The sequence below is a fragment of the Hydra vulgaris genome, chromosome 08 (assembly GCF_038396675.1).
Source record: "Hydra vulgaris chromosome 08, alternate assembly HydraT2T_AEP".
NCBI classification, from domain to species: Eukaryota; Metazoa; Cnidaria; class Hydrozoa; order Anthoathecata; family Hydridae; genus Hydra; species Hydra vulgaris.
Window position 1 is genome coordinate 6,082,193 of NC_088927.1, and position 12,552 is coordinate 6,094,744.

The 12,552-nt window shown below is 28.5% G+C and overlaps 2 protein-coding genes across 2 annotated transcripts; both read left to right on the plus strand.

The window, feature by feature from the left end:
* The first annotated feature begins 4,894 nt into the window (after positions 1-4,894).
* Positions 4,895-5,335, plus strand: LOC136082946 (craniofacial development protein 2-like). The gene has a single exon (XM_065802365.1). It carries the CDS (start codon positions 4,895-4,897, stop codon positions 5,333-5,335), a length of 441 nt encoding a protein of 146 aa, XP_065658437.1.
* An 8-nt stretch (positions 5,336-5,343) lies between these two features.
* Positions 5,344-6,390, plus strand: LOC136082948 (uncharacterized). The gene is made up of 3 exons (XM_065802366.1): positions 5,344-5,460; positions 5,656-5,819; positions 5,877-6,390. Exons 1-3 carry the CDS (start codon positions 5,344-5,346, stop codon positions 6,388-6,390), a joined length of 795 nt encoding a protein of 264 aa, XP_065658438.1.
* The last annotated feature ends 6,162 nt before the right edge of the window (positions 6,391-12,552 follow it).

A 12,552-nucleotide genomic window follows, 5' to 3' on the forward strand; every position in this document is an offset into this window, starting at 1 on the left:
ACAATTTAAACTCATTTAATTCAATTTAACAAGTTTAAAATTTGTTATTTTTTCTCTTCTTATATTTCTTATAAGTCTTATATAATCCTAAAGATTTTTTTGATTAAATAGTACATTACCGATTGGTATCGTTACCAATTGGTATCATTTCCGATTGGTATCATTACCGATTAATATCATTACCGATTGGTATCATTACCGATAGTAACGATACCAAAATATGAGGATTTTTTTAATACCTGTATTTTGAAATAAAGAAAATAAAAAGCTAATTGTAATAAATCTTAATCTTATAAATTACAATAAAGTTATAAAATATTGAAAGGAGGGGAAAGTTTTGAATGTTGACTCCAATTTGATATACCCTACAATATAAATAAATAACATAATTATATGAGAGCAAACTTTTTGAAAACATCTATACTTCACTCTGACACAGCCAAAAGACCAACCTAGGGGAAAAGTCATTTCCGAATTTTGCGACATTCGCAAGAAATAATTTTCAATCACATTTATAACAAGTTCGAATGTAATGAATTAATCTTAAATATCCTTAAAACAAAATGGGTTCTTTTTCATTTCATCTTAAAAAAAGGCTTTCTACCAAACAAAGGCTATTTTAAAAGGTTTAAAATTTTTACACATAAACAGATAGCAAACTAAAATAAATGTCAACTGTTCAAATAGAACGATAACACTTGCAGTGTAGTGTTCAAATGGTGCTAAATTCCTAAGCTTAATAAAGCTTGCTATAGCCTGAGTTGGGAGCACTAGTAGTAAAAAACTCTTGGTGATTAACACTTGGTTTCATTTCTAGACGCGGAGAGATTGCGGTGGCTTGCTTTAGATGATTTAAGTGGCGTTAAACCCTACGACTTAAATTAGTAAAAAAAACTCTCCATGGCCTGAGTTAAATCAGTCGATTGACACAAGTTTCAAAAAAGTCAGATGCCATCAAACTCCCATTTTACATCTGAGGACAAAAAGCAAGCAAGTAATGGTTTAGATTTGAATAAATAGTTTAATAATTAGAAGATTAAATCAACAGAATAGAGTTCGTCGTGTTAACTTCTAACACAAAAAATTATAAAATTAAACAAAGTTGTGAGTAAAAGAGATGAATGAGTTTTTTTTTATATACAACTAGTTCAAGCGATTATTCGACAGGAAAAATAATTCGATCTAATGGTTATACACCATCTTTTGCATTAAAGTATTTATTTGAAGATGCAGAAATTTTATTTTTATTTATAATTTTTAAATATTAGGATAATAGTTCAAGCTTTAAATATTTAAAGTTTAAGGTTTAAATATTAAGATACATATGTTAATTAAGCTATATTAAATATTAAGATACATATTTACATTATTGAAAGCAGTAAAATAATTTTATGTAATTAGAAGTCGTAGAAAGTTATATAAATTAGTTTAAAAAATAAGTTATATAAATGAATAAATAAAGCTATAAATGAATTTGAAAAATAATTTACAAAGCGATTGATTTTGAAAATAAATAAAACTATGTAAACACTCAGGCTCACAGTGACTAGACTCGGTGACACTATTCGTAGAAAGTCTAAGTGACGCCTAATCTTAAAGCTTAAAATCAATAAAAAGCTCTTTTTAGCCTGGTATGGCAACACTAGTCGAAAAAAAGTCTTCGTAACTAATTTCATATCTAGTTGCAGAGATCTCGCGGTGACTTGTTTTAAATGGTTCGAGTGGCATCAAACCCTACGGCTTAAATCAGTAAGTAAAGCTCTTTATGACTTGAGTCGGTCAATCAACACTCGTTGCAAAAAACTCAGTTGGCTTCAAACTACCATTTTACATCTACTTCTTCCAATCACACTTCAATCAATTTCCAATCAACTACATCTACTTCTTCCAATTAGCTACATCTATTTCTTTCAATCAACTAAATCTACTCCATCCAATTAGCTACATCTACTCTTTCCAATCATACTTATATAACTTCTTTTTTAAACTCATTTAGTCTTTATAAATAAATAATTTCTTTTCTTCAGTTTTATTTATCTTTTCTTTATAAATTATTCATTTATTCAATTATGATTGCTAAAACCAAGCTTTTAAAGTATTGTCTTGAAGCAAAGTCTTTTAATATTACCATATTATTAACACATATATTATATGTGTGTTACTAAATATAAACTTTTTAACATAGTTAACAAAGAATTACATAAAATAAACGATTGGTTCAGGTAAAACAAATTCTCTTTGAATGTCAAAAAGACCAAATCCATCCTATTTCATGAACCAAAAAAAAATGAAAATATTCCTGTTAAACTACCTGATCTAAAAATAAATGATACTAATATAAAAAGAGAAACTTTCATAAACTTTCTTGATGTCGTCTTGGATGAAAATTTGACGTGGAAGCTCCATATAAACATTTTAGAGAGAAAGCTCTCAAGAAATATTTCATTAATGTATAAAACAAAATCTTTCCTAAATATCATTTCCTTAAAAAGTTTATACTTTTCATTAATACATAGTCACCTAAGCTATGGTAACATGGCCTGGGCAAGCACAAATTATACTAAGCTTAAAAAACTCTAGAGTAAACAAAAACATGCCTATAGAATTGTCGTTGGAGTAAATAAAAAAGTGTCTTGTGAACCTCTCTTATGCAAACTTGGAGCGTTGAATATATACAAAATTAACATACATCTTGTTTTACAGAACCTTATTTGTGGAAATTTTTTCCCCAGATTAGTACTATCAAAAGAAATACACTTGAACAATTTAAATCTGAATCAAAACGTATTTTATTATCTACGGACTTAAATTTTCTTTTTCTTTTTTAGTAAAAAAATATAAACTAGCACAATTTATTTCTTTTATTTGCTTTTACTTTCATTTTTTCTAAATTTATTTTACAAAACGAATTTATATATTAACAGTTATATCAATTGTGAAACGTAGTTTTACACATTTTATATATATTTTATCACAAGCATTTATCATCATTTTATATATTTTATTGAAAAAAAAGTGACCTGTAATGAAGCCAAAATGGGGCTCGGTGATAAGACAAACTGATGTCTTCTTCTTACTCCAGCCATTTGTTTTATCATTTATGTAATTTTCTACGGCAAAATTAAAATATAAATAAATAAAAAATAAGTAAATAAAAAATATAAAAAATTTTATAATAATATGATAATATAATGTTGATATATATCTAATTAATAAATACAGAAAGTTGATATATATCTAATTAATAAATACAGAAAGTCGACTACATTAAAGTTAAACTATTAACATTTTTACTAAATAATTAAAGGTATAATATAAAATATGAATATTTACATTATATATAAGTATGTATATATGTAAGTGTGTGTATATATATATATATATGTATATATATATATATATATATATATATATATATATATATATATATATATATATATATATATATATATATATATATATATATATATATATATATATATATATATATATATATATATATATATATATATATATATATATATATATATATATATATGTAAATTGGATTGAGGTAATTATGAATGAAAGTTTTCTTTTAACTCTATTGGAAAAATAAAGATAATAACATTGAACCAAGCTTGAATGTTATGAACTTAATAATGAATGTGGAAATAAAATACTTGGTTGGAATAATAAAAAAGTTAAAAATCACTTTTTAACTTTTTTATTATTTTTAAGCAATGTTATTCTGCAAGCCAATGTACTTTTAAAAAACCCAAATGCACCTGCAGCTTCTGTTAGTTTCATTATTTAATAAAAAACAAAATTTACTACAATTTTTAATTATTCTTCATTTTTAAACTTTGCTTAATTTAGAATATAAAATAATTTAATTTGCCGATAAAATTCTGAAGATGTGCAGTACGTCTAAATGTGCCCCATAAAAATTGTCCAATGCTGTCTCAACCCTGATTTCAAAGTAATTTTTGTGAAAATTTTATGTCTTGTAATTGAACTTTTTATTTATATCGTAGAACATATCCTTTCACTGAAAATGTAAAAAATAAATTTCTTAGAGAAGTAAGTTCCTCAGTAAATCCTTACGTTTAAAAATTTTAAAATCAAAAGTTATAATACGTTAGTAAAAAACCTATTTAAGTGCTTTCCTGAAAAAAAATTCTGAGACGGTTACGCGCAAAAGTATTTTCCAATCGTCTCATATGAAACTTTGTTGATAAGTTTGTATTTTTTTTTTTAAATTTCGCATTGTCCATAACTACCCCTGTGACTAAAGTGCCTTCTTCCCCTATGTATATATATATATATATATATATATATATATATATATATATATATATATATATATATATATATATACATATATATATATATATATATATATATATATATACATATATATATATATATATATATATATATATATATATATATATATATATATATATATATATATGTATGTATGTATGTATATATATATATATATATATACATACATTCATACATATATATATATATACATATATATATATATATATATATATATATATATATATATATATATATATATATATATATATATATATGTATATATATATATATATATATATATATATGTATATATATATATATATATATATATATATATATATATATATATATATATATATATATATATATAGGAGTTAGACACACTGTGTGTACAGGAGACCAGGTGGAAGGGCAGCAAGGCCAGGAGCATTGGTGGTGGCTTCAAACTCTTCTATCATGGTGTCGACAGGAGGAGAAATGGACAGGGGTAATTCTAAAAGAGGAGTTTAGTAAGAGTGTAGTGGAGGTAAAGAGAGTAAAGGTCAGAGTGATCTGTGCAAAGTTAGAGATTGATGGGCTGGTGATGAATGTTATCAGTGCTTATGCTCCTCAGGTAGGGTGTGATACGGAGGAGAAAGAAGAATTCTGGAGAGTGTTAAATGAAGTTGTTCTGCAGGTCCCTATAGAAGAGAGATTAATTCTTGGAGCATATTTTAATGGACATGTTGGTGAAGGGAACAGTGGTGATGAGAAAGTGATTGGTAGATATGGGGTTAAAGAAAGGAATACAGAAGGACAAATGGTGGTAGATTTTGCTAAAAGGATAAAAATGGCTGTATTTAACACTTATTTTAAGAAAAAGGAACAGGTCGACTATATCCTCTGTAGGAGAAAAAACCTGAAAGAGGTTAGTGTTAGGATAGGAAAGAGGATAGTGTTAGGATTAAGAAACCTGAAAGAGGTTAGAGTTAGGATTGCAAGGTGGTACCAGGAGAGAGTGTGGCTAAACAGCATAGGATGGTGATTTGTAGGATGGATTTGGAGGTGAAGAAGAAGAAGAAGAAGAAGAAGAAGAGAGTGAGAGCAAAACCTAAGATCAGGTGGTGGAAGTTAAAGGATGAGGACTGTTGTGTAAAGTTCAAGGATGAGGTGTGACAGGCACTGGGTGGTGGTGTTCTGGATACCTGGGATGAGACGTCAAATACAGTGAGGAATGTGGCTAGGAAGATACTTGGTGTGACATCAGGACAGAAGAAGATAGACAAGGAGACGCAGTGGTGGAATGAGGAAGTTTAGGAAAGTTTAAGAGAAAAGCGGTTGGCTAAAAAGAATTGAAATTTTTAGCAAGATGAAGAAATTAGGCAGAAGTACAAAGAGATGTGTGGCAAGACAAAGAGAGCAGTAGCAAAAGCTAAAGAAAAGGCATATAGTAATCTGTATGAGAAGTTGAACACTAAGGAAGGGGAAAAGGATCTGTACAGATTGGCCAGACAGAGAAACCGTGATGGGTAGGATGTGCAGCAGATTTTTTTGATTAAGGATAAAGATGGAAATGTGTTGTCTAGTGAGGAGAGTGTTTTGGGAAGGTGGAAGAAGTATTTTGAGGAGCTAATGAATCAAGAGAATGATAGGGAAGGAAGATTACAAGAGACAGAGATTGTGAATCAGGAGGTTCCCCAGGTAACCAAGGAGAAAGTAAGGGCTGCAATTCGGAGAATGAAGTGTGGTAAGGCAGTTGGACCGGATGATATTCCAGTGGAGACATGGAAATGTTTGGGAGAGATAGCAGTGGAGTTTTTGACAGGGTTATTTAACAGAATCTTGGAAGGTCAGAAGATGCCTGAGGAGTGGAGACATAGCATAATGGTGCCAATTTTCAAAAATAAAGGCGACGTTCAGAGCTATAGTAATTACAGGGGAATAAAGTTGATCAGCTACAGCTTGAAAATCTGGGAAAGAGTAGTGGAAGCTCGGCTTAGAGGAAAAGTTGAGACCTGTGAGCAGCAGTATGGTTTCATGCCAGCTAAGTGCACCACAGATGCTATGTTTGCTCTGAGAGTGTTAAATGGAGAAGTATAGGGAAGGACAAAATAAATTACATTGTGTGTTTGTGGACTTAGAGAAAGCTTATGATAGAGTTCCGAGACAGGAGCTGTGGTATTGTATGAGGAGGTCAGGAGTAGCGGAAAGGTATGTGAGGGTGGTGCAGGATATGTATGAGAACAGTGTGACAGCAGTGAGATGTGCAGTAGGAATGACAGGTTTAAAGACAGGTTTAAAGTGGAGGTAGTACTACATCAGGGATCAGCCCTGAGTCTCTTCCTAATCGCAATTGTCATGGACAGACTGACGGACGAACTGATGACTGTGATCTGTAGTGAGAGTAGGGAGCAAGTGGAGGTAAACTTGGAAAGATGGAGGTATGCTTTGGAAAGCAGGGGAATGAAAGTGAGCAGGAGTAAAACAGAGTACATGTGTTTGAATGAGAGAGCAGACGATGGGCAGGTCCAGTTACAAGGAGTTGATTTGGTGAAGGTCGACGAGTTTACCTACTTAGGGTCGAGGGTACAGAGTAATGAAGAAAGTGAAAGAGATATAAAGAAGAGAGTGCAGCCAAGGTGGTGTGGATGGCACAAAGTGTCTGGTGTGATCTGTGATAGAAGGGTGTCGACTAGAATGAAGGGTAAGACCTATAGGACAGTAGTGAGACGTGCTATGTTGTATGGACTGGAGACAGTGGTACTGACAAAGAGACAAGTGAGGGAGAAGTGATGGAGATGAAGATGTTAAGATTCTCATTTGGAGTGACAAATAGAAGAAGGATAGGATCAGAAATGAGTTTATTAGAGGATCACCACATGTAGCATGTTTTGGAGATAAAGTTAGAGTGTCGAGGTTGAGATGGTTTAGACATGTACAGAAGATACAGGAGAGCTATATTGGCAGGAAGGTTTTGGGGATGGAACTTCCAGGTAAGAGGAGGAGAGATAGACCTAAGAGGAGGTTTATGGATGCAGTGGTGGAGGATATGAGAGTGGCTGGTGTGTCACTGGAGGACACTCATGACAGGGCTAAATGGAGGAAGTTTGATCTGCTGTGGCGACCCCTAAACGGGAAATGCCGAAAGAAGAAGAAGAATATATATATATATATATATATATATATATATATATATATATATATATCTATATATATATATATATATATATATATATATATATAACTATATATAATGTCTGTAGTTTTAAAAAATGACAAAGCATCGAATGTCCAGGCTGACCCTCTAATTCAATGCACAGAACAATGATAGAAATATATCATTAATGTTTTTCAGATGACGGATTATTAGAAAAGGAGTGCTTAACATTTTTACTGTCTATTTTATGAAATATTAAACTTTTATTTAAAATATGCAAGCCTTAACATAGTCGTAAATAATAATTTTTTAAATATTGTTCAATTTTTGCTATGTATTATATTCACTTCACGCAACTACTTTTGAAAAGCAGTTAGTTTGTCATGTGTTTTGTAGAAGGCCCGTCAAACTATCATAAATATAAGAACTGGCCTTAAGTCATTTGAGCCTGGTATTTTTTAATGATCACGATTACGGGTTTTTGGTAAAATACGATAAAAGCAAACTCAAATGCATATAAAAAAATATAAAAAATAAGAAAAAATTGATTTCTTTTGGAAATAATTTATTTTTACTGCTGCTAAAATATTACTGTTGCTAAGATATTTTGATTGTTGCTAAGATATTTTTACTATGGCTAAAACATTTTAAAACATTGATCACAATACTCTTTTACAATATGTAAACTTAAAATGTTATGAACTATTTAACTGCTGTATCTATGGAAACGTTTGTTAAAATCGATTTTCAATTGAACAAAAAGGTTTTTTGTCCACAAAAATATATATATATGTAAAGTTTATTAAAAACGAGTGTAACGCCAACGCAATTAAATTGTTCTTAAATAGATAATTCTTTATAGTATGATGCGATGTACCAATTATTATACAGTGACATTTCTACAGCTTGATGTCATCACAGAATTGCATAAAAACGAGTTGTTGAAAAGTTGCGGTAATAACAGTGGTTAGTTAATGCGAATGGTTCTTAAAATGAAGAACAAAAATTAGTATAAGATTGTAAATAATTTAATATCGTATAATTTAGTATAACATTAAAATTAAAATAGATATTTTTACGGTTAGAATACCAATAATATCAAACAAAAATATTTTCAATACTTTTATTTGATAATATTGATATTCAATATCTATTTTATTAATTGATTAATAATATTAATAATATTGAAAGTTTTAATAATTAACTTGTTTTTGATATATTTTATTTTAGATAAAAAATTATACCGGCATTTACAATATCAAATAGAAAATTGTTAGCTTAAAAATCTATAATATTATATATAATAAAAAGCTATTATATTTATATAATATAATATAAAAATAGTATATATATAATGTAATATAAAAAATCTATAATATCATATAATCTATAATGAGCAGTAACGGCGCTAATTATATAACCAAAAAAAGTTTTGAACTTCCCATCAAAATTAGTTTAGGTGTTATTCAATAAAATATTCAAAAATTTACTAAATAAAATAATCAAATGCTTACTAAATAAAAAAATAAAAAAAATTTACTAAATAAAATTTACCAAATGAGGTTTGGTTACGATGTGGTAAGTATAATGTCAAAATTGTGTCCGTACAAAAAGATTGCAGTTTCCTATCCCAGCTCCTCCTACTCAGCATGTGAATAATACTTCGGTACAAAAGTAATTCGTCTCGATTATTATCGTAATAACTCTGTTATTACGATATTTTTTTTCGGTAAATATATATATATATATATATATATATATATATATATATATATATATATATATATATATATATATATATATATATATATATATATATATATATATATATATGTAATCTCTTTAAGTAAATACAAAATTATAGCTATTGTTTATAATTTGTTCCGCAATGTTCTGTTTTAGAGCCACTCATGTCCTTAATTTAGTTAAACGATTTATATAAAGTCTCAAATTATTTAAGTATCGTGTTTGCAGATGATAATCTACTTATTATCTCTCTAATAATGATAATTACCAGATCCTTTAAATCATGAATAGATAACAGCAAAATCTATCTGATTGTTTTAAATGTAACAAAAACAAAACCGAATCTTAACCTTTCAGTCACTTTTTTACTAATCAAGTTACCGTAATCAAGATTGCTTCGATGAGAAAAGTATTTAGAGTTTCTTTTTTATTGACGAGAACATCAAATGGAAACAGCATAATAATTACATTTACACTAAAGTCTTCGAACTTCAAAAATTGTTAAACCTTTAAAATATAATAATTTCAACTAGCATTTTACTAAAATTATTACATTTTAAAATCTAATTAATTTTATTCATAACAAATAAAATTTACAAGTAATGATGAAGAGTGGCACGTCAGGCCGTTCTGTGATGAAAATACAGTAGCTAGTTATTCAAAGGTGTTATAATAAAGATAGTTATAGTTTGGAGTTATTTAGATTAGTTGAACTCATCGCGTTTTGTATTAAAGCGTTTCATGGTTTGACTACACTATTGTTGAGGAAATTGATCCTTTTCGCGCAATTTCAAACAAGTTGTTCTTTGAGTTTTTTAGTGCGTCTTCGAGCTCAAAAACAGTAACTTTTAAAAAGCTGAGTTTGGTTCACTCTGAGGGACCGCAAAGTTAACTATGTCGAATTTGCTGTTGATTTTGTACTGTTCAACTAGATCTCCTCTTGCTCGTCGTTCGGTTAGCATTATCAGGTTTAGTTTAAGACATTTACATTGTCTCTTTAAAAATATTATTACGAAACAAAAACAATTTTGTTTAACAATAATTTTAAACAAAAATTTTAGTAAATAGAAAACTTGTAGAAATGACTATTTTTTTTTACAGATAACATTATTGAAATTTTAAAAAAGTGTTAGTTCATTCTAGGGCAAGCACATAAAGTTTAAGACTGTTTAAATCAACCTAAAGTAAACGTTTTCGGAAAGATAAGACATCTAAAAATGTCTCCTATTTTTTAAAATTTTATAGTTATTTTATAAATATTTAATAAACACCTGTTCAAAATAAATTTTTAACAATAAAACTCATGTTATTTTAAATGGCGGTTTATTATTATGGATACTTCAGGGAAAAAATGAAACTTTGAAATAACCATTCTCAGATAGGCATGGAATTGCCAATAAGGTGAAAAAAATTTTCCTCAGAAACTTTACAATGTTTGTTTTTTTCTTCTTCAAATTATTAAAGCTATTTTTCATATTAATAAACTATAGAATAGAACATTTTTAAATAAAAAGGGTTTCATTTTTCAATATTCTTTTCATCAAAATTGTGAAATTTGTAATTATCTTCTTTACAGGGTTCTTTAGGTTTAACGAAGTTAAACATTTTGACTAGTTTTTTTACTATCTACTTTTAGAGATACCTTGAGAAATACCTAATTACACAATTCTTTAGTTTTTTGTTGTATTCTGGATGACCCAAAATTCGTTTGTAAGCACCTGTTTCCCATAGCTTGCTGAAATCTGAATGAACTAATTTGGATGCTTGCTCACTCCAAAACCCAAGAATTCTTGAAAAAACTTTCCGTAGAGTTGGAAGAAGTCTTTGCTGGGTAATATCATGCTTTTCAGCCTGATTGTAAATAAACTCAGATATGTTCTTGATTACAGCATAAACTTTAGGAGTAATTGAAATTCCAAGGGCTTTGTATGCTTTCTCAAAAAAATGTATAGAATCTGTATAAGAGTAAATTAGGATATTTCCAAAGCTTGTTTGTCTAACTGCATCTAATGTTTTAAATACAGAAAGAAGGTTTTCTTCTTCATTTCCAATTTTGGCATTTGCAAGTAATTTTTCAGGAACCCCAGCATTTAAAAGATGCCTACATTTAAAAGATGCCTACATTTTTTTCCATTGAATTCTCCTCCATAGATTGTTAGCCTGTAGATTCTTAGTTTGTTGCTTGCTGCCGAGAGCTTCAATTTTTTTGAATGAACACTGAGATCTTTCTGATAATTATTGACATTGGATCTAATCCACCCAAGTGTCCTCGATTGCCCTGTCATTTCTTGGTTTCCAAAATTTTTCTTTGAAGTTTTACACCAAAGCACAGTGGGCCAGTGACTTGACAAAAGTATAAAAACCAAAATCAGAATTTTGATGCCTAAATGGTGTAGAACCTATATAAAGACATTATAAAACCGTTTATATACACTTAAAGTTTTAATGAATATACTAATGCTGTGGTTGTAGTAGACGCAAATGTAAATTAGAAAAAAAAAATTATAAAGAGAAAAATGTTGTTTAAAAATCGATGGATATAAATAAAATTTACATAAAATATTGCGCTTTTTAAAATATTATATTATAACTCTATATATTATCTAGATTTTAAAAGTTGTTAGACTAAAATTGGTATGTAATTAACATATTTATAACAAATTTAAATATGCTTAATTTGTTATATTTTATTGTCGAACTTTTGCTTTTAATTGACAATATATTTTTTTTATTGCTACATCTTGCTTTTATACTCAGATATTTTAAAGCTTATATATGTTTGCTTTAATAATTTCATAAATCTGGCTGCCACTAGGCGCCACTTAGGTTTTCTTTTACGTTTGAACTCTTTTACCTAACAAAAAATCTGTAATTGCGCTTAAAAATTTTTATTTGCACAAAATTTTAAAAAACGTGGAAAACATATAATACGGTCTTAGTCATACAAAATGTATTACTGAACAATAATATATATATATATATATCCTAATTTAAATTTTGTTCTTATTTATTTAGCGCTTGTCAAACCAAATTGATTTAATAATCTATTTTGGTTGCTTTGGTTGTGGCTATTTATTTTAGATGTTGAAATGCTGTTTTTATTAAGGCTTCATGAGTGTCACAAGAAGCAAAATTTTTTAATTTATTTGACTCAACAGTCTTTCGTTTATTTATTTTGATTATGTTAAGAGAAGGATTCAAAGTAAACTAACCGGTGCAAGGTTTATTATAAAGAATTCAGCTTGGCTTGAAAATGATTTTAATACCACATTAATGAAGGATAGTAAAAATAAACAACTCGGCAGACCTAAATTATCATTTCAAGAATCGTCATTAAAAACAAAGAAAAGTTGCAACTT